This window comes from Amphiprion ocellaris, chromosome 10 (genome assembly GCF_022539595.1).
Source record: "Amphiprion ocellaris isolate individual 3 ecotype Okinawa chromosome 10, ASM2253959v1, whole genome shotgun sequence".
NCBI classification, from domain to species: Eukaryota; Metazoa; Chordata; class Actinopteri; family Pomacentridae; genus Amphiprion; species Amphiprion ocellaris.
In genome coordinates this window covers 8049151-8075844 of record NC_072775.1, presented here as the reverse complement: position 1 = coordinate 8075844, position 26694 = coordinate 8049151, and the positions used below count along the sequence as shown (strand labels likewise).

The following is a 26694-nucleotide window of genomic DNA, read 5'->3' as shown; positions in this document are numbered from 1 at the left end:
CTAAAAGAAGTGCCAATAATTGCATGTAGTGGAAACAAATGTTTGAGTTGTTTTCATAAAACAATATATAATGTCTGTTATATGATTGTGGTTATGTAAAAGAGAAAAAAAAATTGAGCAACGTGATAAAATATGCTATTGGACATGAAAGGAACAAATACCCTCATGAGTTAGTTCATCTTTAAATATTCAAATAATGGCAGGATTTGAGTTTTCAGATTTAGACTTAGAACCTCTAACGCCTCAGTGCCGACTTCACAGCTACACAACATCAACCTATTCTTAGAGCACGTGTCAAGACCTCTGTAACAGGCGTTACTCTATCATAGATCTACCTCTGAAACTGTAAGTGGCTTTAAACAAAACGATACACGTCAATAACACTGCAAAAGCATAAAGAATCCTTCAATACATACTTTGCGATGAACAAAAAAAAAGCAGTTTGATGCTCATATGAAGCCTCATGTGGACCTCAATAGAGGCGAGGCTAGGAATTGTAATCAGTCTTCAAGGTATTAATGAATAAAATAAATAATGTGGGTGTGAACAAAGCGGGTAAATAATGTCTTATATAGATCCTGACTGATATAGCAAATATTATTGGCTGATATTGACTTCCATCCATCCATCCATCATCTATACACCACTAAATCATCATTAGGGTCGTTGGGGCGCTGGAGTCTATCCTAGCTGACTTAGTGTGAAGGCAGGGGACACCTGGACAGGTAACAGTCTATCACAGGACTACATATACAGACAAACACTCACACTCACACCTATGGACAATTTAGAATATGATATGGACTTATCACTGATATTTCAGTATCCAGCATATGTTGTTTTCTATATGCCAGTGAGATTGTCGTAAACCTAACATCACGCAGAAAAAATATTTACAGTAATATTAAAATGGTTTGATCACATAGTTTGTCCTTTACTCTCAGCACTATCTGCAGCACATGTAGCAGAGTTTGTATCGCTGCTGAGAAGACAGCGGTGCAGAGTCAAGCAGTGTCTCTTACGTTGCTAACTAGTTTGTGAAATACATTGTTGTAAAGTTAATAAACAATGACCCTGTCATTTTCCCACTTCAGCACAACTCTAACAGACTTTATATATGCATACACAACCGTTCAAAAGTTTGGGGTCACTTAGAAATGTTCTTATTTTTGAAAGAAAAGCAGTTTTTTCAATGAAGATAACATTAATCAGAAATACAGTCTAGACATTGTTAATGTGGTAAATGACTATTCTAGCTGGAAATGGCTGATTTTTAATGGAATATCTCCATAGGGGTACAGAGGAACATTTCCAGCAACCATCACTCCTGTGTTCTAATGCTACATTGTGTTAGCTGATGGTGTTGAAAGGCTAATTGATGATTAGAAAACCTCTGTGCAGTTATGTTAGCACATGGATAAAAGTTTTCATGGAAAACATGAAACCGGGTGACCTCAAACTTTTGAATGGCAGTGTATATGTACATGTACAAGAACACTGACTGATGGGTCGCCATTAGATTTTGTTTTTTTTTTTTAAAGTATTGGCATCGTCTCCAAAAATCACCTTGCAAAAAAAACCCCAAAAAAAACAAGTTAGGCTGAAAAGTGCTCAAAGTTGTGTTATTTTGCTGTCATTAAAAGTGCAACAATTTGAGCTGTTTAAACTAATTATCTAAACTTGAGGGTGCCAGAATGCGGTGGAAATGCATGCTAACTTTGCACTTCTCTTGAAATAAAATAAGATATGCTGCACTTTTGTACTTGTACAGTGCATGATTTGTTATGAATCTTTTCATAGAAGATAAAATGCAAAGTTGCAACACAGTTAAAGGTGGACTCTGTGATTCTGGAGAGAGATTGCTAATAAGTAGCTGGTTAATATTTCGACAGATAGCATTTGCACCCTGCTGAAGTATGTTGGATCGACCACTTTGTTTATTTCTCATTTCTAGATCCGGGGTTGTATACTACACTTTATCGTGGGCTCGAACAAAATAAACAGCAAAGCAAAACATGAAGAGATATTCACCAAATATAACAAAATGTGTTTTAAATGAGAATCACTGGCTTGAACTTCAGTTCAAAAAACAGTTCCTGGTAGTTTCAGTTTTTCATAGACTTCTAGTTGTCTGAAACCAGGAGACACATTGGAGTGTTAGTTTGTAGCTCAACAGCTGCCTACAGGTCACAAAGTTTCATGTAAAGAGTCACGTCACGTCACGTCACGTCACGTCACGTCACGTCACGTCACGTCACGTCACGTCACGTCACGTCACGTCACGTCACGTCACGTCACGTCACGTCACGTCACTTCTTTCATGGAATTTTGCCAATGTGAAACTTAGCTTTTTTTGTTTGTTTGTTTAAATTTTTTTTACCGATAAATATCAAAAAAAATCTCCTCAGATTAGTTTACAGATTTTAGTTCCATTCTGGTGACTGAGAGAAATCGTACTTTTGCAGTCCAGACATGAAATTTTGGAACGATTGACCTGCTGGGAGTTAATTGACTAAATCTATTACGCATTCAAAATCTCTTATTAAAAGAAGAAAAGTTTTCATATAAGAATATATTTAATTTATTTTTCAGATTTATTTCATAATCTGTTACTGTATTGTTCTTGTCTTTTTGCCGTTTGTTGTTTTTAAACCCATAAAACTTGTTATTATTACTCTCTGAAGCACACATTACCCACAATGCAAGTGCAGATAAGGAGCACGCTACAGACGTCTGCTAAATTCACTTCTTTCTAACTCCATGCCCCAGATTTTTTTCATTATCCAATCTGTAGTCTTAAGCTTTACCTCACACAGCCTCAAGAGCACTTTTTTTCATTCCCTCTGTTCTGTAAAGCACTTTGTGTTGCGTTTCATTTGTATGTGGAGTGATTGACAGTATCCCTCCTTCTGTGCCCACTATAGACTTTATACAGCTTTTGCACAAATGTTGTCGGTAAATACGTCCCAGCAGCTGCAAAAACGCTGTAAAATCAGTGGAGTTCCCTTTTGAAAACACTTCAACATGATTTACCGTCTCCAAGAATAGCCCACTTCACCTTCTAGCAAACAGTCCTCTTGTCTGAAATAACTCTTCAGGTGTTACAAGCTCAGAATCAGCTCTGCGGTCCTCGTATGTTGCTATTTTTCTGCCTCTGTTGCACTCATTATATGTATTAAAGCTGCAGTAGGCAAAAATCTGGAAAAGGCAACAAAAAGGCCAGAAATTTAAAATACAAACGTTCTCTTACAGATCTCCCAAAGTGCTTCAAACATGAAAAACAGTCAACATTGACTCCACTCTCCTGAATTAAAGTTTTCTCTTTAACCCATTTATCGAGCTTCCAATTTGGACTTTGCTGCTATTTATGCTGTTTCACTCAATCTGGTAATTGCCCAAAATCTCTTGTAATGCGCTAAATTTTCTGAAAAGTGAGCCTAAAGGAGGTACAGAAGTCCAGTTTCATCTCAGATCACTTGAATTACAATATGGTGAGAGGTTTGAGTCGACAATTACACAATTACACCTCAAAAAACCACTGCTTACCCCTGCTTTAACAGTTGTTTTTCACTGTCTAGAGGTGTAATTATATACATTTTATCCTCCAAGATTAATTTAACAAGCAATAAAGTTGTAACCTTGATGCTGCAGGTGAGGGAAATTGCCATTTTTCAGTAAATACACTCAAATTTGTGGTTTTATTTCGAACTTCTTTGTTTAGGTATACACTTCTTTAACCTTTCGATGGACAACATGGGTCAAAAATTATCCAAATTCAATGGAAAATGGGTATATCTTGACCCGCGTTGTGCATCAAAGGGTTAAACTTTAATTTCTTATCACATTTTAGGTCCATTGGGGGATTTTTTGTTCCACTTATTACCTCAAGAATCGGGACTCATCAGATTTTGCAAATCCTCTACATTATCTTTTACAGTATATCAGGAATTACACAGTTAAACAACTATAGGCACCTTTAATAATTCTGGTTACCAAGTTACGACACTTTATTGTTTGTTCTTACTGGCGTCTGTTATGTGAGTGTCGCCCTCTCAGAGCTTTAGGTGAACAGGCTGAACTGATGACCTACTTATTTGGCAGAAACCTTTCAATATAATTGCAGCAGACGGCTTAAATACATAGGTTACCGAACGTATAGACCTATGAAATGAGACGGCAGTGAAATTACTGCTGTGATTAAGGCGATGACTGGAAGAATAATCACTTTTATGGCCTCTTTTGTTTCATGAATACACATAAATGTCCAAATGTTAGTTGAACCACTCTCCAAAGAAAAAAAACACAGGAAGGAAATAACTAGTTGTCACATTAAACAAGAAGATTTTAGGTGAATTATTCTGGTTTGGGATGTTGTAGCTGTTATCATTATGTAATGTGTCATCCATCACTTTTCATTAAGGCCAAGTTATGGAAGCCTCAAAATATTTCATTAGAATTTAAAATGATTTTTGAAACAGGAAAAGCTCTTTAAAGTGAAATTATCAAATTAAATGTAACTATTGTTTGGATTAATAGATTCTTATCATATCTAAAGAATCATAGTAGTTTTTTTTTTTTTTTTTTAAAGTCTGAAATCATATTTTGATTTAAGAAAAAACTGTGCTCTCTATTAACCCACAAGTGCAAACAACTAAAAGCAGAAAGCATCGGTTCACCAGCAGAGCCAAGCAACTGGGAACATTTTTCTGTTTTTTGGAACCAAAAAGATCAAATACTTACATATGAAACTCTGAGATTTACAACATAACTTCCAGAGTTGAGTTCTTCGGGTTTCAGAAGAAGAAACAGCCAAATCCTCCGTGCAAAATCCATGTCTTCTTTTCACGGCTTACTGCGCCTCATCCTGCGCAGGACTCCAAACTCCAAACGCAGACAAGCAAGTGTCACCACAATCCAAAGTTGAGCGCAGAGGGAAAAAAAAACAAACTGACTTCTCGGCTCTACTCAGCCTGTGTTGGACATTTTGAAAGCTGCCGCAGGTGCGATGTAGAAGTTGTCCTCTTGCCTTCCATCCGTGAGGCTTTTCCGTGTTCCTCCCACAGGGGAGAAGGTCCCGAGCCGTGCAGAGGATGCTGCGCTGTGCGGAGCAGCTGTTGCAGAGACGCACCTCGGTTTCCCCTTGAGCAGAGCGCAGGAGGGAGGAGGAAGCTGCTGCTGGACCACAGAGGATTACTGCCCCCACAGGAAGCCCCGGGGCCGCAATCAGACACGACAAAACACAGACAGACTGAAGGAGCTGACGGTTATTATCACACAGCACCAAGTCTGGAAGCACAGAGGCCTGGAACACTTGGAGACGTTGTGAGGAACTTCTGTTGACGCAAAGTTTTGCACGAAAAAAAAATTGCTGTTTTTAAGGTAAAACTCCGGAAGCTGTGGTTGCCAGAATGCTGCCGTAAAATTGCCGTAAAACATTTACTACATTTATAGTAAAGAAATGTATTGATATTGTTGATTTTAGGGTTCAAAAACGTGCTTCATTCCATATTTTACTGTAAAAAAGTGAAATTTTACATGAAAACATTATATAAAATAAAGTTTGTGCCACTTATAAATATTACAGCATTTTTCCATTATCAGCACAACAGTAAGTGGGTTGATATGTAATTGAAGGACTTTTGAAGTCCATAGGATATATCTTGCATACATTTTTATTAAAAGTAATGTTTTTTTTTACATTCATTATGATCACGTCTTTACAAATTCCATAATTATTTATGATGGAAACAATCACCTATTAATTAAAAAATGACTGGATATCACTAAAATGTCAACTAAATAACCGTCCAAATTTAATAAAAACCACCTTCTAATTAGCTAAACAATAATAAATGAGCTTATTCTAAAAAAAAAAGTTTTGATTGTGTTCTTTTTATCAAGTTGAGATAATCATAAGAGATGTTTCTTTTTTGGCAATATATCAGATTTTAGATGGAAAAAAAACTAATTGTATCTGTGTCTGAGAAATCACTTTCAACTAAGTTTCCCATTACTAAAACACCTCTCAAGGAAGTGTGTTAATTCCAGATCACATGACCTGCTCCACATGATGTCATTTCCTCCTGAAGAAAAGACTGGCAAGACTCCAAGGCTTTCTGAGTTATTTAATATAAAGTAGTGTGTGAGCCAAGTGTGGATTTATCGCATGTCAACAGGTTTACTGCAATATCTTTATAAACAACTTTCAATTTTACTCAATTGTCTATATAATATTTAGAAGAATCTTTCTAAAAATGACGTGGTGTTTGGTTATAGGCGGCCAGGTTGATTTTAGGCCTGAAAACTGCAAAAATGTCAACTATGTTACAAAAAACTCTGCAATTATATATTGACCCTAGTGTATTTAGCATTAAATATATGCATTTTTTTGTAATAACTGTGGTTAAAGCTGTCATAAATATTAAGGCATATGTCCGTTATTAACACAAAAGTACATCAGTTTGACTAGTAGCAAAATGGTTTTTTTGCATGTAATAAATGCAGAAATTGCCATGTTACATGTTATAAATATTGCAGCATGTTTCCGTTACCAGTACAACAATATGTACATTTAACTGGGGAAAACTATTCTTTTCCGGAATTAAATGCAACAATTACAGTATTGTCATACATGTTATGGCATTTTTCAAATGTATAGTTTCAAGAGAACAAAAATCTAAAAAACACACTTTTCTCCTGATTAACCTATTTACGTGATTCAGTATTATATAAACTACATCAAAATGTTTCAGAGTTTACAGATTTTTACCGTCATGGTTTGACAGTTTTTCACCATAAAATATACGAACAATTTTTACAGTGTGTGAGCAGAAGAATCGACCCTCCAGTGACATATTCACATTTAACCTGTTGCTTTACACTGAGATTTTAAATAGTTTTAAAAAATAGTTTTATCTGTATTTTCTCCTTAACAATTTATTGATTTTTTACCGATTTATTCTGTTTTGTTAAACTGCAGCTAAGTAAAATCTGGTATATTAGCTGTTAAAACCAAAACTGCAGATAATGTCCACATCAAAAATCTGGATAGCAGTTAAAAAATTTCACAACTTTTGGCTGTAAAATGTACCTTTTTTAAAACAGTATTTAAATCAGCAAAAGTGATTAGTATTTTTAAAGATATTTGCCATCATTTACATATATAGAATAGAAATACTTTATTGATTCCCAACAACAATAACACAGTTACAAAATGCACAATAATGTGTAAAATATATTATGAATATAAATTTGAAAAGAAAAATATGAGTACAATATTTTATTATGTTTTTTATGATATTTATATTATATTTATTTGTTATTAATGTTATTATTATTATTATTATTATTATTATTATTATTATTATTATTATTATTATTATTATTATTATTATTATTATTATGAACAATACTTAAGCTCACATATGTGGACACCAAATCTTAGAAGGTTAATATAGAATTAAGCATTTGATTAGGGTTTTGAACACAAAACAATCTATTTAATGTCTTCTTAACAAGCTGATCAGGGATAAGTAACCATGTGAGGACCAACAGAAGCTGATTTTCACTGAAGTCAGCAACCAGCAACTGACCAATGAAACCATAAAATTATACAACATCACACAATCGGTCAGTGATTTATTGTGTAATTACAATGGATTGAGGGTGTGGTGGTTCTGTATTACTTATTCTGGCCCTGCAGAGTGCACTACACCCTCTAGTGGACGATAACATACTCTATATCTGTATTGGAAGGTCAAGGAAGCTGTGCTTTTTGACTTTGTGTGCTCAATAGAACAAACTGTATAAAGACTGTCATGGCGAACATTGAGGTCATGTTCTTAATGTTATTTAATAATATTCTCAGGAGACATGGGTATTTTGAAATCCATAATTAAAAACATGCACATCTTTCAATTCTATTACAATATTTTCAAAACAATACAGTTTTAGGACTGAGCATTCACTTATGAAAATGCAGAAGTCCCCCTCTAGACATTCATTAAACCTCTAAAAACTGTATAAACGTTACATATTTAGATGGGGTTTTTCAGCGCTTCTAACTAAATGTAACACTATACTGTAACTTTCTTTTTATTGTGCAGATCCCTGCCTCTTCCTCCACCCACTTACTGCAGCTCGAGCACACCAGCTCACCTCTGGCTCTGCTCCAACACTGTAACGCTACTTTAAGCTACACAATGGCGAAGCTGAAATATCGGTGCAATACGTTTGAATTGGAAACCAAATCTGAAGAGGAATAGATAAAGAAAAACCTTTGAAAGGTGACAGAAATGGTTCTTTAGGTTTGTTACGTTTGAAACTTCAGAAATCTGAATTCATGTCTGATTGCTGCTCATGATGTGTCTCCCATTATATATATTAAAAAAAAACACCATATGGACAAGTTAACAAGGTAAAAAAGCAACTTTTAAAGGAGGCTGTCGACACATAATAGGCCTTGCGTAAAAAGAAATGCTTGACTTTGACTCACAATATGATGCAGCTTTTATTTCAACTGGCACAGAGGCACAAAATGCATTCATTTTGTGAAGTAATTAATTAACATGAGAGGAGGTAGAAAATATGTGAAATATTCCTAGGGCAGTTTTACTAAAGGATTAAGGGCCTGATTGTTGTTTACCTACCTGTGATTGTCTGCTTGATTCAGCTTTGTTGATTCAGCTGCAGGGTTAGCACTGATGGTAAGTGTTTGAGGACATTTTAAAAGTTGTCACACGTTAGTTTGGGCGTGTAATTATGTTTTACATCTCAGAATCTTAGAATAACTTCAGCCATTAGGATTCCGCTCTGTCTGACGGTGAACTACACTCCTGCCCTGTGTTTATGCTAACATGGCTCAAATCTGGTGCCTGGAAACTGAACTGCTCCTCAGGGAAAAGTCCCTCCTCCAGTACAGTAAAGGATAGTGTAAAACCACATTACCCATAAAGCCCAGGTGCATATGTTTTCTCTTTTTCCGGATGTAGCATCACATGAATTGACTGTCAACATGCAAGATGGCCACGCATCACAGGCAAAATGCTGCTGGGCGGAGGAAAGTACAGGTAAATTACAAGAGTTGTATTATTGATACGTGTGTGGCAGCGGGAGCAGCAGCCTCTGCAACTCAAAGACGTGACCCGCGAACACTCGATTGGCAGCAAAAACCAGCCGGAGAAGGCAGCCTGGCTGTTATGTGTCATGACTCAAGCCGGCTAACCTAGCTAGCTTAGCTTCCGTGAGCAGTTAGCATCTTCTGCTAACGGCTGCGTCTAAATGACTACGTGTTTTTGCAAAGAATTCCCTTATAAACACGTGTATAAATGCGTTATTAGATTGATATCAACGTCGACAGTTGGCACAAATTATTACTGACCTGTCTGGGCAGCAGTTTTTGCTGTTACGGCGTTGAGGATAGCTTAGCTACCCTGAGTCCGGGCTCCGTCTAATTGCTGGTAAATCGTACGTGTGTCGGTGGTTCAGTCGTGCGTCCAGCCAGCATTTTACTGCTACCACCTAAACGCACGGTAAAAGCATGGAATATATTCGTTTTACAAATGTATCTGTGCTGAATTAATTCTCAGTATAAGTGTCATTTCGCCAGACTCCGCGTTTCTTGGTGAACTTTGCGTGTCCGTGTAAGAATCGTAGCCGTTCAGGCTTGGAAATGTATACAACGAAGTGGGTGTGTTGTGGGTCAAAAACCAGAGGTGGTGAAGATAAGAGACTGACCTCGATGTTCATTCTCCTCCCTTTGTTTCAGGTGTCTTATGTCATTAGAGACGAGGTGGAGAAGTACAATCGGAACGGGGTGAACGCTCTCCAGCTCGATCCTGCGCTCAACCGGCTCTTCACTGCTGGGAGGGACTCCATCATCCGGATATGGAGCGTCTACCAGCACAAAGTAGAGCCCCTTAAGATTGATTGAAACACCCACATCACCTCAGAGTTCCGCAGCTGTTTTCACATGCATGCAACTGTCTTCATTTTTGCCTCTCTGTCATTGTAGCAGGACCCATACATCGCATCTATGGAGCATCATACAGACTGGGTTAATGACATAGTCCTCTGTTGCAATGGAAAAACATGTGAGTTTTATTCCTTCGCTGCAGTTCTGTTAAGAATTTAGGCAGTCTGCAGTTTAGCTTGAAACACTGACTGGCACTCCTCTGTTTTCAGTGATATCTGCCTCATCAGATACAACAGTCAAAGTATGGAACGCGCATAAAGGGTTTTGTATGTCGACGTTACGAACTCACAAGGACTACGTGAAAGCGTTGGCCTATGCTAAGGACAAGGAACTAGTGGCGTCTGCAGGTCTGGACCGGCAGATCTTTCTTTGGGATGTAAACACACTAACAGCACTCACTGCTTCCAACAACACTGTCACCAGTAAGTAAGGATTTTCTCCTCTGTGCCCGTTTCTGACCTCTACACGCTGATGTTTGGATAATCGTGTAGTGTGTGCTGTTTGTTCTGAAGCTTTGTACTCACATTAATTTGTCCCCTGCAGCCTCATCTCTCAGTGGGAACAAGGACTCGATCTACAGTCTGGCTATGAACCAGATGGGCACAGTCATTGTATCTGGATCCACAGAAAAGGTTTGTTTTTCCATCAGTGTGACACACAATCTCTGTCTTTTTCACTTATCATGTTAACATCCTATTCAGTTTTAGTAGTTTTAGTCAGAATAAGAATGTACTTACATGACAGTTATGCAGTAAATGCTGTTGAATTGTTGATTTATTTTCTGCATGTGGTTTGGATTCTACATCTGCACCATGAAGCCTGCAGATTGGTGCCAGTGTTGCTATTTTGAGAAAAAATATTAAACTCTAAAACTGCTCTTTAAATTCTTCAGCACAAGACAATAAAATATACAAGTTGACCCACTGAACCTTTCCTTCTGTTGAGACATTCATAAGACATTTTCGTGGGCCGCCACTCATCTGTGAGTTAGTCATTGGATTATGTAACTAAAAATGTAAGCATGGGTTACAAGATCATGCCTTTGAAAACCATGCGAATGCTTTAAATGCTCTATTATGTTGTTTATTTACAATGTAGTCAAGAAATGCTTGTAGTAATCCCTTTCATTTTTCTCTTTCTCTAGGTCCTCAGAGTGTGGGATCCTCGAACATGTGCAAAGCTGATGAAGCTAAAAGGCCACACAGACAATGTCAAGTCATTGCTGCTGAACCGAGACGGCACTCAGGTGAGTTGAGATGTCTTGAATGTGGCGGCTCTTCAGCAGAGGAAGTGTAGAATCTAAATCTGCTATCTTTCTCCACAGTGTCTGTCGGGCAGCTCAGACGGGACCATCCGCCTTTGGTCACTCGGCCAGCAGAGGTGTATCGCCACCTACCGGGTGCACGACGAAGGCGTTTGGGCCCTGCAGGTCAATGAGGCCTTCACGCACGTATATTCTGGAGGCAGAGACAAAAAGATCTACTGCACTGACCTGCGTAACCCAGACATCCGTGTGCTCATTTGTGAGGAAAAGGCCCCGGTGCTCAAAGTAAGGAGCTGGAAAAGTTAGAAATGGAGTGAATTTTCTCGAGTAATGATGGCATTCTGTGGGGCACTGTAGTATTTACTAAACAAGTTTGAAATGAAGTAATGTTTGCTTTCAGTTTAGATGTTAATTCTGGTAGTTTGTGTTTAAGCGTAAGTGAGATTGTTTTGTTTTCTGTTTCTTTTTTAGGCTTATTTTTTCTGTGCTTTGATAGGACTTAGTTGTTAAAAGACCAAGATTCAAAAAACACTCGTGAATAATGTCCCTGTATTTTCCCCAGTCATTCCTGCACTCATAGCTTAACTATTTAGACTCATTCAACCTTTTTGTTGTCTTTCTCTGTCGCTCAGATGGAACTGGACAGATCTGCTGACCCACCTCCAGCAATCTGGGTCTCCACCACCAAGTCATCCGTTAATAAATGGGTAAGCATGCGTGACCCCTCTGAGATCACTGCTCGACTGTCAACGTAATGAAGTCTGGATAGAAGCTCGTCCGTGTGGCCACGTCTGACGCTATTCAGCTGTAATCCCCCTGCAATTTGTGTAAAATTTTAAACCAGCTTTGCAGTTGTGTTGGTGATACACAAAAGATAATTGCATTACATTAATCAGAGCTATAGCTGCAAGGAAGAGGGAGGAAGTGAATATTAATATCCAAGGTGATCTCTAATGATCATTACTTTCTGTGTGTGTGTAGTCTCTAAAGGGAATGCACAACTTCAGGTCATCAGGGGAGTATGACAATGACTGCAGTACCCCTCTGACACCACTGTGTACTCAGCCAGAACAAGTCATCAAGGGTATACTTGTGTATTTTATCTCAAAGTGCAGTATTGTCTAGCTCGCTTTCGCTACGATTTAGTGAAGTAAAAGCGTTTGTTGTTTCTATAGGAGGTGCCAGTATTATACAGTGCCACATTCTGAATGACAAGAGACACATACTCACCAAAGATACCAACAACAATGTGGCGTTCTGGGATGTCCTAAAGGTAAACTAATCACTCCAATCATCATATTCAACCAATCATTATTATTTTGAACTTCCGGTGACATTGTTGTAGTATTTTGTGGAAATACAGGAAGTTTCAGGGTGGGGTCTTTGATGGAAATGTGGCCACAGTTATTTGGTGCTTCAGTGAGCTGATAACTCACTGTAAAGTTCATGAAAATGTATTTAAATAAATGATATTTATGGTTGATATCTTTTTTTTTTATCTTCAGGCTTGCAAGGGAGAAGACTTGGGGAAAGTGGAATTTGATGAAGAGATTAAAAAGCGCTTCAAGATGGTCTATGTGCCAAATTGGTTCTCTGTAGATCTGAAAACTGGGGTGAGTTACAAACCTGGTCACACAGGAGCTTTGCATTTGTGTTGGCAGTTCAGATTTTTTAAGGATTTTGGTCTCCAGCTCACCTGAGAACCAGATTCTAATTGGTCTGACAGCCAGTAAAGTAACTTAAATTACTTTTATCAGACTTAAAGTGGTAAATCAGTAACCTTCTTGCATTGATTCATTCTTTTTGGAGGCAGAAGCAACTGACTGACTGTGAAAACCCCGATGTTTTTTCAATTTCAAATCTGCAAATCCTAATGGAGACTGCTGTTATTTAATATTTACTGAAAGTTACCTTCGGAATTTGGTCCAGACTAATTGAGACAACTTCAAAGAAGAGAAGATTTTCTTTGGTTGTCTACAGCTCTGGACTTCTTCCTACTCGTGAATTCTTTTATGCTGGATTTTGCATCTCATAGTTGTGCATTTATCTTTTTTTTCCCCAATAGATGCTCACAATCACTCTGGATGAGAGCGACTGCTTCGCTGCCTGGGTCTCTGCAAAGGATGCAGGGTTTTCAAGTTCTGATGGATCTGACCCAAAGTGTATGTATACGTCATTTTATATAAAAAAAATTAAATGATGCAGAGCTGCATCTCTGACGTAACGCCACACGATTCTGTCATCTGCAGTGAACCTGGGTGGACTGTTGCTCCAGGCTCTGCTGGAGTTTTGGCCCAGAACTCGCATCAACCCCATGGATGAGGAGGAGAACGAGGTGAACCACGGTGAGGAGACTGTTGTCCTTTCACTGAATAATTCTTTAAAAAATAAATATCTCCAGTGATACTCGGTGTGATGTTCACAGTAAAGCATCCCTGTAGATGTTTGGCCGTTGCCAAGGTGCCTTTGTTTGTTCTTCTACTTGTCTTTTTATCCACTTGGCCTCACACATGAGTTGGCAGTGAGCCTCGGCGTTGTCAGCGAGTGCTGTCTATCCACGGTGTCATTCACTTACAGTAGGATAATGTTCTTGTTCCCACAGTGAACGGAGAGCAGGAGAACAGGGTCCAGAAAGGAAATGGATATTTCCAGGTGCCACCACACACGCCAGTCATCTTTGGTGAAGCAGGAGGCAGAACTCTTTTTAGGTACCGTCCCACTAACAAACTTTTACCATGTCAGTAATGTTTAAATTTAGTCATTAGAAGAGTTAATATTTGACTAACTGATTGCACCGGTGCTTTGTTTCTGATGTTCTGTGTTTTTCTGCTGCAGGTTGCTATGTAGAGATTCAGGTGGAGAGACTGAATCCATGCTGCTGAATGAGACAGTCCCTCAGTGGGTTATTGATATAACTGTAGATGTGAGTATTCCTGCCGTTTGTTTTTTTTATATTTTTAAATATAGATGATCTACTTCCTTATTTGTATCTATCTCAAATCCCTCCTTCCCATCCACATTTTGGTAAAACCTTTTCCTCCTAATTTCTTCTGCATGTCTTCTATCTCTACTCTAACTCTGGTCACCTAAATAATTAATTGAAATTAGAAAGCCCAAGTGTGTATATTTCATGCTTCTTTCATTTAGAGAAGTCAACAAAATACACTTTGGTAAATGTGGCTCGAGTTCTGTGGGCATCCACAGCGCTTTTACTAAACCACAGCTTAGAAACTTGTAGGGAGGAAATTAAGATTTCTTCTGTTGCCAAGCAGCATGAAATGCTAACAGACTTTATTTGGATGCATTCTTAATGTGGGAACACAATAAAAGCTACACGAAAGTGGCAAAAATAAGTCATATTATTTTAGGCCGTGCAGTGTTGCTATTAAACTATAAACTGTGACAGTCAGCAAGCATGCACAGTACCAGGATGTTCACACTGAAGCAGCTAAATGTAAATCAGCCATCATTCAGTTTTATTTACAGCTGACATACAACATACTGTCTTTAGTGAAAAATTTCTACTGGTGCTTCGCAAAATGAAAGCAAAGATGTAATTTAGATGTTTTATTAATTGCCAACTATGGTTATTATTCACTGTCACTCAGTTGAACAAAAAAGTATTAACTGTTTAAAAAAAAAAAAAAAAAAAGGCCAGTTATTTTAATAATTATTTGTATTTTTCATGAATAAAGTTCAAATTAAATATTTTTTTTATTTCTTTACTCCTCAGTGACAGTAGACTGAATGTCTTTAAGTTCCATCTTGGATGTTGGGAAACACTGATTGACATTTTCTACCCTTTCCTAAAGACCTAATTAATTCATTGATGAAGAAAGTAGTTGACAGATTAATCAACAATAAAAAAATATTTAGAAAATTTTAATTTAGCTTCCAAAACATCTTGTTTACAATGTCGTGGCTAATAAATTAAAGCTAGCCTAACGGAAGACGATGCCCAAGTAAGTCTGTTCTTCATTACAATCCAAAAAACAAACACATTTGCCAGCATTTTGTGTCGGTTAATTGTTCATTTTATTCTAATATATTGAAAAAAAGAATTCCAACTTTAAAGGTTTTATCATTTTGTTTTTCTGTGGAAGAAGTTTAGTAATTTACAGCATGTTTGCACTGACATTGTGTTTCCTCCATGACTTGACACATGTGATTTTTCTTCTTCTATTCCAGAAAAATATGCCCAAGTTCAACAAAATCCCATTCTACCTCCAGCCTCATTCTTCCTCTGGTGCAAAAACTCTAAAAAAGTGAGTTGTACTTCAGAAAAAGCATCACCTGTCCTGACATGAATTCACTAAGTGTTGCAGCAACCCACCTGATGTTTTACCTTCTGTTTGTTGTGCAGGGATCGTTTGTCTGCCAGCGACATGCTCCAGGTCAGGAAGGTGATGGAGCACGTCTACGAGAAGATCATCAACCTGGACAACGAGTCGCAGACCACCAGCTCCTCAGCAAACGACAAACCTGGAGAGCAGGAGAAGGAGGAGGACATGGCTATGCTGGCTGAAGAGAAGATTGAGTTAATGTGTCAAGACCAGGTGGGCGCCAACGCTGACTTTTACTTTAAGGCAAGACACTGCAGGCAGAAACATGTTCATTAAAATGCGGTGGTCAGTTGTGAGATTAGGGGAAACTGTGCTTCCATAACACGTCTTTTTGCAGACTAGTGACAAGAAAACATCCTAGTACACATTTACATTTACAGCCAAGGAAAAAATTATTAGACCACCCTTGTTTTCTTCAATTTCTTGTTCATTTCAATGCCTGATACAACTAAAGGTATATTACCTGAAGAATACAATGAACACGACAAAAAATGCAGCTGATCACATAATACTTTATGTCTTATTTGACATGCTGAAGCTTAATTGTATTCCTGGGGTATATAAGAGGACGTTTTATGTCATCAGCAGCACATGTAAAGGTCTAGAGTGATTTCCTGCTGACATTCAAGCTGTAGCACAACTCAGAAGTTGTCAACTTTCACATAATGCCTAAAACTAAAGAATTATGTGAAGCCACAAAGGCAGACATCTTGGCACTGCTGGAAATTGCCATGAATGAAAGACAGGTAGTGAAAAAACTGAAACTGAAAATCATCAAACGCAAAATGGAGAACCGCAAGCCCAACAACAATGCAAATTTGTTAGAATTTGTGCCACAGCAATGGGCTGCTGTGACAGCAGAACAGCGTCAGAAGCTGGTGGAGAGCATGCCAAGACGCATGGCTGCAGTCATCAAAAACAATGGTTAAGTACGAACTCCTGTGTGCATCATGTGACTAAAACAGACAGAAAAGAAATCATGGAATACCAAAAAGCACTATTATTGGCAGTACAATGCCATAGCTATTGATGTAAGAACTGAAATGGTTTTGGTTATTATCAAGAAAATCATGGAAAATGTCTAGATATCAGCTCTGAAATCAAACTCTTAAGATATATTTTTTGTTGTTATTATTATATTTGTCTAAACAAATGTACCTTTAGTTGTACCAGCCATTAAAATGAACAACAAATTGAAGAAAACAAGGGTGACCAAATCATTTTTTCCATGACTGTAGGTGCTGATGTTGACTCACTGTGGGTTAATTTTTCACTGCAAAAGCATTTGAATGGAAACAGAACAACCATGGCTAGCAGCAGATGGAACTCAAAAATGTCTTTAGTGCAGTAGGACAGAATTATAAAGTCATACATCAGAAAAAACAAAGTTGACTTGATTGATTACTTTATAAAAATAAAAACAAAAAACCTGGAGTAAACGCACATTTTTTTATGTTTGCCTATTTTTCAAATGTGAAATATAATCATTTGAAACTTAGATTTGGATACGGTTTTTAAACGTAACCTGAAGTCACTTCATGTCTTTCTGTTTGTACGGTTTTATTCTATGATATAAGATTTAAATTTGGTATTTTGGGGGTTCAGAGTGTTAAAGAGGTAATACATAATTTGCATATTCAAAGATAAAATTTCAGGAAACTTGAAATCCAAAAAATAATTGTGCCAATAGAAGTAATCAACTGGGTAGGTTTCATAGTAATATCTATCAGTTAATTTTTTTATCCGTACTTAGTGATTTCCAGTTTTGAAAATGTATTGAATTTTACAGCACATATCTTCATTTCTTCTCCACCTCAGCAGCACCTAAATACATATTTTCCGCTTTTATCCTGACCTATTTTCTGAAGTTTGTTACAGAAGGTTGTTCATTTATCATTCTTAGCCTAATTTCTAGTGCATTTTACTTATAACACATCCAAAAAATAGATTTTTTTGTTGCTGCTAAAAGTATTTTCTATTTTTTATTGAAGATCCTTCATAGAAAAACTTCTGACTGTAATATGCCAACAAACTGAAACAGACATTTTGAAGCTAGTCTTTTCCAATGATCCGATTTGTTAGAATTTCAGAAAACCCTTAATACAAAAATTTGTTGTCTTATTCTAAAAAACATAACCGTTTTTACCTGTAGTGTCTCTCCTTAATAATTTCATCAGCCATCTTGTAATCAGTACAACTTTGTCCTTCATTTAACTGACCTGTTTGTTTCTTTTTTTTTTAATGCCCAGGTTCTAGATCCCAACATGGACCTGCGAACAGTTAAACATTTTATCTGGAAGAGCGGAGGGGACTTGACGCTTCACTATAGGCAGAAGTCCACGTGAAAGTCCTACTTTTTAAAAACCAGAACTCTTTGTCATTTGCCAATCACCACCCACCTCTGACATGTAGTACCCTAAACCCCATTGTGTGGTCAAGAGTCGCAGTATCAATGCGAACCCAGTAAAATTTGTGAGGACGTGGCTCATGGTGTATCATAGGGAACTGACCAGAACAGGCCGGCGCAGCCAACAGACCCCTGGGAGATCAGTGGTCCATACTGTTTTTTTTTTTTTTTTACAGTTTCAAGAACGGACTTTAATGTTTTCTCCAGGTCTCAACTTTTTTTTTTTTTTTTTAAAAGGTCTTTGACTGCTCTTTATATTTTTTCCCCCAGTCTTGATTGGCATTTTATTTTGAAGCAACTGAAGTTCCAGTACATGTTTGTGTCTGAGTGAGTGTGTGTGTGTGTATGCACATGGATGTAGTAGACTGTTTGTTCTAGTACATTCCAGAAACTGTCCTTGCTCTACAAACACTCTGCGCCTGTCTCAGCAGCATCACCAGTTTAGGAGTACACTTGGTCTCTGGGTAGCGTCACAGCCCCTCAAAGAAATCCTCATCTGTTCTGTTGTCCACATCTTAACTTGAACTTAGACATCTAATTATTGCAGAGCTTGAACCTCATTGACAGAAGCACTTGTATTTGTTTTTCATTTTTAGCTGTGCTGTTCTCAATGAAATGAATGTCCTTTTTCCTTTTTTTTGTAAATATATGTACAACATTTTTTTGATTTAAATGACTTTCTTTTTGGTTTTGCAGCAGTTTTTTTTGTTCCTGTACAGTTTTACTTAAAAAAAACAAGTTATTTTTCCAAATCCCTAGAGCACATTCATGATCATGGAGGTTATTCGACTTGGATGTTAAAATTTTTGCATTTTGTTGTATTCACTGCAAACCAGAAATTGCAGTTTAGTCTGAAAAATGTTAGTAGTCGTCAAAGTCATCTTAGCAATTGGGGAAATTATATATAAGGTATATATCTTTAACAATAACTCATGCTTACATGCTCTGTGTTTGGCTCATGAGCAGTGACTTTGATGACAGTGAGGGCTGCTCCTAATGTACATTTCATTTAGATTCAATAGGAGTTCAATATAACTTGAAGGGGAGAGAATATAGGAACATACAACCACTGTGGGGAAATTCACCAAAGTGAAATAAACGCTAACACCTATTTCTCTCTTGGTGTGCCACCAAGCAGGAGAACAACACATCTTTTCATTGTAAATTTTCTGGAGTTGATTTTTTTTTTTTGCCATGACGAGTGTGTGTGTAGCCATAGCGGGGAGGGGGAGGTTGGGATGCACTGAGAGAGCCCTAATTGGCCAAAAACAGGATGTGTACCATAATCAGGCCATAACTCTGCAATATCCCTTGTTGTAATAATTTGTGAATTATGTATATTTTAGGCATTAAAAGAAATAAATTGGAATGGTTTAACAAAGACAGATTTATGGGGATTATAAATGGATGTTGTAATGTGTTCAGCTGATGAGCACTGTTCCCTCTAAGCTGCGCGCGTGCGCAATTGTGCACTGCTGACACGGTCTCCGCGCACAGAAAATCTGCGCTGCGCACAAAAAAAAATCCAACCTAAATTGTAAATAAAATAAACACGAAACAATTAATTCTGTGGTATTTTTCAATGTGAGTCAGTGAGTGACCGGTGACTGGCTGCTGCAGCCAATGATACGATTCACATACGTATTTACCATAGACTGTATATAATGGTATTTACGCAGCTAATCTATGTCAGGCGTCCTTATGTGCAGCCACCATTGTTCTCATAGATATGAATGAGTAGATAGGACACGCCCCTTTGAGCTGCGTGCTACAGCGAGGCTAAGCTAGTGGGGGCAAAGTTTCAGTGCATTCTGTTGATGGAGACGGCGTGAAAACGGAAACAACAAGTATGCCGTCTCACTGTGCTGCATACAATTACACACTGCGTCGTACGATTGAGACAAGGAAACTTGGAATGACTTTTCAAAGGTAAGAATAGTTTTTGGCTCTTTTTTCATTATGAAATCTTGTTGAGAGCTTCCAGTCTATGAGAGCTAACTAGTTAGCCACTAGCAAAACACTAAGGCGAGCTAGCAGCTTGACAACCAAATACCAGACGATTAATAGTAGCTGTAGTATAGTTGTACAAGCAGTAGTAGTAATACTAAAAGTACAAGCAGCAGCAGTAGTATAAACAGCTGTTAGAGTCGTAGAAGTAGTATCAGCATTTGTAATAGTATTACAAGTTGTAGTAGCAGTGCCAGTATCAGCAGCAGTAGTGTACTATCACTACTACTACTAGTAGTAGTCACATTGCTATTACTACCACCAATACTACCAATAGTAGTTATAAAGCCTAACTCATGTATATCCAGATTACCATCTATGTTCTTCCTCCAAACCCATTTTATGATTGGGATTACAGGCAGTTCTTTAGGACTGCTCTCAAATAATTGAAATGTTACTAAACAAGGTTATACTTATCAAATTAAATAGCTCTGGTCTCCAGTATATTGGCGAATTCGGTTCTTTGTACTTAATTTATTAGCATGATTTCTTTTTAATATGTTGTGTACAGACTTAATTACTTCTCTGTCTACTTTTCTTACTCCATGTAGGTTTCCCAGAGACTATGGGTTGAGGAGGAATTGGAAGTTTGTCGGCTTAGACCTGGTGTCATTCCATCAGTGTTAAACTTCCCGGCTCATCTTGGAAGAGTACGTGCCAGAAAGACCACGACCAAGCAGCCTTGAGATCTTAGGCAGCGTCTCCCTCAGGTGGGTGTCGACGGTGTTCACGGTCAGGTCTGTGGTAATCCCGTCAAAAAACAAAACAGAAAAAAATCTAGATTATAAATCAACATGTAACTAAAGCACTCTGTGTATAACGCCATAGTATAGGATGTAGTTCAGAAAATGTCAAAGTATAGTATGCTTTACTCAAGAATAACATAGTATGGCCTGTAGTTCATAGTATAGCATGTTGGCAAGAAAAAAAAACAAAACATAGATTATTATGTGGTTCAAAAATCGCAAAATGATAGGATGTTGCCTAAAATTGTCATGTATGATATATGGTTCAAAAAATGTCATAGTGCAGTATATTGTCAAAATAGTATGTAATTCAAGAAAACATCAGAGTATAATATGTCATCTAAAAAATGCCATAGAATAATATTTAATTGCACAAGTAAAAGTATAGTAAGTTTTAAAACTGTTCGAATTCTTATATGTTGCTAAAAAAAAACAAAAAAAACTAAACCAAAAAAAAATCACAGTAATATGTCAATTAAAAAAGCCTATAGTATAGCGTGTCGCCCAACAAACATCATAGTATAGCATGTCACTCTAAAAACATCACAGTATAGCCTTTAGTCCACAGCTGTCAGTAGGTGAGGAGCAACACAAAAACAGTCCAAACGCTGGTTTCCAGAGGGTTAAACAAGTATTTATTTGAAAGAGGAAGTTTACAACAACACAACATGTGAGGGGGTTAAAAACAAATGGGTGTTAGTAAAATAAAAATAAATCAACAGAACTAAAAGTGAACTTCACGTTGACATTGATGGGCATTCCAACCAGGAACAAAGTAAAAGATAATCAATATGAAAAAAAAACTCTTCCTGTTCACCTCTTAAAACCCAAAAACACACCGCAGTAGCACCCTAAACTAAAACTACCAATGGGTTCCCTGTTTTCCTTTCTGAACAATTCAAAGGTCCCTCTCTATCTCCCCACACATCCACCAACCACTGGAACACATCTCCAAAGTTCTGCTGGGCCAGCTCAGCTTCCCCTCAGAAGAAGTTCCACCAGATGAAGGAGCCTTTTGAGAGGCAGCTGGCATCGTGATTGGACTGTACTTTGGTCTGTTCCAATCCAGCTTCAGCTCCAGAGACGGCAGGCGGGACGAGTCAACGGAGGCCGGATGGACGAAGGCATGCAGCTGAGTACAATCCAGAAAACAACAGAGGAGGAGTGCAGGGCCAGAACACAGAGTAGCATCGTATGTCTCTTAGAAAACATCATAGTATAGCCTTTGGTATGAAAAAACGCCATCATATACATCGTATATTGTACAAATAACAGGTCAAAGGAAAGAGACATACATTGTAGAATTGTAGTAATTGTGGGCTGACTGATTTACTGATTATCAGTATTTTATTTTTTACTGATTTACGGTAATAAATCAATTTAAAAATGGTGCTACTTTGGCTCTGAACCTTTATCTACCTGTGGTCGCTCTGTCTTCTGGAGTGATTTGATTGGTTATACGTAACGAATAAAACTCCTTTAACTTAACATCTGTAAACAAAACAAAAACGTATCAACAAAGTTTTCTGTTAGTTTGTGTTCTAAGTTTAACTCAACATTTTAAATACTTTCATTTACTGCAAATTAATATCTACTCCAAATGTCTCACTAATAATCATTATCAGCCTTAAAAACCCACAAAACACCCCTCTATACTACACTTAGTACAGTCTGGTTCCCCCTTCTATAAATCTGCTTGGAATCTTCCACTTCCTGTTTGTCAAAGTGGCTTTCTACCTGGACAGGTTTTGTTGGAGCACATGCAACAAACATTTTGGGTAACTGCACTTTAATATGGATGGATGACACTGAATTAGAGTCTGTTTTAATGAGACTGAGTTAAGATGTGTAGCTCTGTCGTTAAATAGTAAATTATTTCTCAGAATTCACAGAGAAAAGTCTGAAATGTTTGCTAGGTTAGCGTCCCACATGTTGTTTGGCTCAGCTAAAGCTAACTCTCTCCAACTTCTGGATCTCTTGAGTTGCTTGTTGTTAAAATATCTTGCTAGAGGTGCTGAAGCTCAGAAAGTCTGAGATGTTTGTTCAAAATAAGCTCATTCTCAAGTCTTATCTGAACTGTCCTCTTTTGTTTGAACTTTCCCTAAACTTAGGAGTTAATGACAGAGCAGCACATCCAGACTCAGTCTCATTTATGTAGAGATTAAACTTCAGTGTCATTCATTGATGTTAAAGTGCAGTTTTTCAAATGTTTGTTGCACATGCTCCCGACCAAACCAGTCCAGGTGGAAGACGATGTGAAGAGAAAGCTCCAGAGGATGAATATCACACATTCACATTGGAAATTAATGTCCTTTAATTAGACATTGTCATGCAAAAGTTGGATTTCCCTTTAATGATGTTCAAATCTTTGTTGAGTGTTTTGTTGATGTTGGTTTCTAAATGTTTTCTGACACTCGGCCCCAAAGATTAAAACCTTCTACGGCTCACAAGCTGCAACAATTCACACATTATCAACTATCTTTCTGACTAAACTAAGATAAAAAGTGAAAAACTGCCTGATTCCTGCATCATGAATGTAAATCTTTTTGGTTTTTATGACCGTAAACTGAATATATTCGGGTTTGACATTTTATAAACCAAAACAAGAAATGAATTACTGGAGAAAACCATCAACAGATTAACAGACAAAGAAAATGTGTTTTCCAACATATATGGCTGAATTACTCCAACATTACAAGATACATACAATTTGAATTCAATTTTATTTATATAATGCCAAATACAGGTCAAATTGTCTCAAGACACTTTATTTTTATATTTTTTCGTCATATTTAAAATATGACAAAGTAAGAAATTTAAACCTCTTGACTAATCCAATTTATTACTTGGTTTTTAAGAGACTAATCAATAATTAAAATAACTTTCTCCACTAAAACTAATAAACATGAGGTCAAATAGAAGGAACAGTTTTAAATACTGCAGTCCCACGATGACAAGAATAAAGTTTGTCAACAAAAACTAAATCTGCTGGTGGATTCCATTAAAGTCCTAATAAATGATAATAAAGTGTGATACTAAAGGTTTGTGGAGCTAAAAATGTCAAAGTAAAGATATCAAGTTGAACATCTGGATGGAGGTTGATAAAAGTTGACCTTCTTTCATTTCTCTGGAGCGACTCCATGGATTTTATGGATGGTGGTTAAAGACCTGCTCTTCTAGTGGTCTTCCTTCTAGTCACTGTAAAAAGTCAGTCCATCCTGGCCGACTTCAACACCTCTTCATGACAACTTGTTCTGCCTCCGACCTGGTGGAAACTCAAGAAACTCGGGAAAACCTGTCGAGACTCGAGGAACTCGTCGAGACTCGAAGAACTCGTCGGGCGGGGGAAGGTGTGGTGGGCGGTGGGGGGAGGTGGGGGAGTAGAGGGGGGAGGCCGCCACCCACCTCCCCGCCTACTCTCCGCCCTGACTCCACCCAGACTCCGCCTTGGCTCCACCCATGTGGTCACTTGAGGAACTACGATGCCAAAGGGACGACGAAATCATTTCTTTTCATCTGATCTGTAGCTCAGTGAGTTAAGGATTTGCCTATGGAGCTGCAGGTCGCTGGTTCAAGACCAGACACTTCTTAAATTTTCTCAAAATTCTGACAAAGACAAACAAAGAAAATTGCCAGTGGCGGGTCTTGAACCTGCGACCTTCCAGTTGGTAGTCTTCTTCTTATCCTCCTGAGCTACTCGCTCAGATACTAATTCTTCTTTTTTTTGCGCATTTATCATCTATTTTTTGTCGTTGTCAAGGGTTTTTTTTTACTTTCTCTTTTCTCGACCGTTTTTCTCCGGAGGTTGGACTTCAGCCTTTGTGCTGGAGGGTTGAACCCTCAGTTCCAAGACTTTCCAAAGCCTCCACACCTCCCGAGTCCTCAGGACCTGAGCTTTCACACAGTCTGAGGGCTGAAATTTTCTAAGTCCCACAGTAGTTCTCTGTTAGTTTGAACCTTCAGACAGTCTGAGGGCTGAAATTTTCGAAGTCCCACAGTCGTTCTCTGTTAGATTTAACTTTCAGACAGTCCAAGGACTGATATCTTCTAAGTTCCTGAGTAGTTCTCTGTTCGTTTGAACCTTCAGACAGTCTGAGGACTGAAATCTTAAAAGTTTCTCAGTACTTCTCTGTTCTTTGGACCTTCAGACACTCTGAGGACTGAAATTTCAAAAGTTTCTCAGTACTTCTCTGTTAGTTTGAACTTTCTAGTTAACAGAAGCCTTAAAACTTGTGACCATGAGTCTTGATTTCATATTTAGACCATCCATCTGAGTTCTTCTCAGACCTTCACCTGTGGGTTTTTTAGAAATCCTCAACAAACTTTGATTCTCTTCATTGAACAGTAAAGTTTGTAGAGATCAGAAGGTAACATTAGTTTGATCGATGCCTTCAACCTTTAGTAGACTTTATCTGGAAATCAGTTTTCTGAAATGAGTTCTTAGTAAAGCTGTCCACAATCAAACCAAGAACATAGAAAGAGGAAATGTTTGAAGAAACAACTTGATGTTTTCATTTCAGTCTAGAAAACACTTCAAGGCCTTTATCTGTTTTTGCTCTTTTGATCATTTGTTTCTTCTGTTTAATTTGATCTTCTAAAGTCTAACTGGTGTCTTTTCAAATGTTTTGTCTTTAGTTTGATTCTTCTTAAATGTTTAGTTTTGCTCTTTTCTCACCTTTTATTCTTTTCTAATGTCTGATTTGATTTCCAAATGTTTTGTCTTTTTAATGTTTAATTGTTTTTTCAAATGTTTTATCGGCTTGTTTGAGTTTTTTATCCTTTCCCAATATTTAATGTTTCGATTAAATCTTTAAGGTTTTTCTTTTTGAATGTTTTACCACCTTTTAATGTTTAATTTTCTTTTTAAATGCTTCATGGTATTTTCTGTTTAATTCCTATTTGAAGTTTTATTGTCTTTAAGATGTAATTTTCTAATTAAACATTTAACTTTTTAATTAAATGTTTTGTCTTTTTAAAGGTTTAATAATCTAATTAAATGTTTTGCATTTTTTAAAATGTTTAATATTCTTCTTGTTGAATTGTATTTTTTAAATGTTTATCGAAAATATTTTATCTGTAATTTTTAATATTTGTATTTGAAAAATTTTGTTTAATTCATAATGACATGTATCTTGTTGAATTATCTCATTCAATATTTTGTCTGTTTAATAGAGTTAAACATTAAGTACAATTAAATGATATTAAACAGACAAAATATTGAATGAGATAATTCAACAAGATACATGTCATTATGAAATTAAACAAAATTTTTCAAATACAAATATAAAAAATTACAGATAAAATATTTTCAATAATTAAACATTTAAAAAATACAATTCAACAAGAAGAATATTAAACATTTTAAAAAATGCAAAACATTTAATTAGATTATTAAACCTTTAAAAAGACACAACATTTAATTAAAAAATGTTTAATTAGAAAATTACATCTTAAATTTCTTAAATCTTTTTAATAATGAAACTTTTCAAAAGTTTTATTGTATTAAATTTTTTTCCTTTAATTGCTTTTTGTTATGTAGTTTATTTCTTTAATCTTCTTTTTCTGTCAAGATTTTAACCCCAACCTTAAAAATGAAACAAACCCTTAAATCACAATGAAAATACTTCTGTTGTCACAATCATGAGTTAGTCAATTTTTCAGTTTATCAATTCAACTTTATTTGTTTAGCACCTTTCACACAGATAACAAAACTAAACAAGCAAAGAGAAAAACTATGCTAAAACTATGATTAAAACTCAAAAACATATTTTCAAAAATGATTTAACATGGTAATAAAATATGTTGTGTCCAGGGGATGGAGGGAGTTTATTGAAGTCTTCTTGGGCTCACATGGGAAATCATTGAAAATATAAACTTGATATTCAGTCTAAGGAAACTGCAGAGTGACAGAAGAACCAACAATATCTCCTGTTTTCTCCTTTAATGAGTCGACT

The 26694-nt window shown here is 37.0% G+C and overlaps 2 protein-coding genes across 5 annotated transcripts in view; one reads left to right on the top strand and one right to left on the bottom strand.

Moving 5' to 3' along the window:
* scn12aa (sodium channel, voltage gated, type XII, alpha a) overlaps positions 1-9874 on the bottom strand; it is a 60624-nt gene extending 50750 nt beyond the window's left edge. Inside the window, exons 1-2 of one of the 3 annotated variants that reach the window (XM_055014090.1) lie at positions 9736-9874; positions 9380-9519 (exon numbers count right to left, since the gene is read on the bottom strand). The gene's annotated coding sequence lies outside the window, so the exon portion shown is untranslated. Of the gene's footprint in view, positions 1-4740; positions 5297-9379; positions 9520-9735 lie in introns of those variants that run through there. The other 2 variants (XM_055014089.1, XM_055014091.1) reach the window with 2 other exon arrangements.
* On the top strand, positions 8925-22132 carry LOC129349778 (WD repeat-containing protein 48). Of its 2 annotated transcripts, none has more exons than XM_055014093.1 (20): positions 8925-9068; positions 9767-9907; positions 10016-10091; positions 10183-10395; positions 10517-10605; positions 11118-11219; positions 11298-11522; positions 11870-11944; positions 12219-12321; positions 12413-12510; positions 12743-12850; positions 13303-13399; positions 13487-13582; positions 13840-13945; positions 14073-14160; positions 15426-15502; positions 15601-15793; positions 17830-19916; positions 20546-20704; positions 21645-22132. In XM_055014093.1, the coding sequence occupies exons 1-18, from the start codon at positions 9021-9023 to the stop codon at positions 17923-17925; spliced, it is 2031 nt and encodes a 676-aa protein (XP_054870068.1). In that variant the 5' UTR covers positions 8925-9020; the 3' UTR covers positions 17926-19916; positions 20546-20704; positions 21645-22132. The 2 variants fall into 2 exon arrangements, with proteins under 2 accessions (XP_054870068.1, XP_054870067.1); XM_055014092.1 differs by having other exon boundaries at positions 10013-10091.
* Positions 22133-26694: the final 4562 nt, after the last annotated feature.

Excerpts from the sequence above, each read along its gene's own strand:
- LOC129349778 (XM_055014092.1), top strand. The coding sequence starts at position 9,021 with ATGGCCACGCATCACAGGCAAAATGCTGCTGGGCGGAGGAAAGTACAG. Across the intron at positions 9,908-10,012 it reads GGAGCGTCTACCAGCACAAA|CAGGACCCATACATCGCATC; the intron begins GTAGAGCCCCTT and ends CTGTCATTGTAG. Across the intron at positions 11,945-12,218 it reads AGTCATCCGTTAATAAATGG|TCTCTAAAGGGAATGCACAA; the intron begins GTAAGCATGCGT and ends GTGTGTGTGTAG.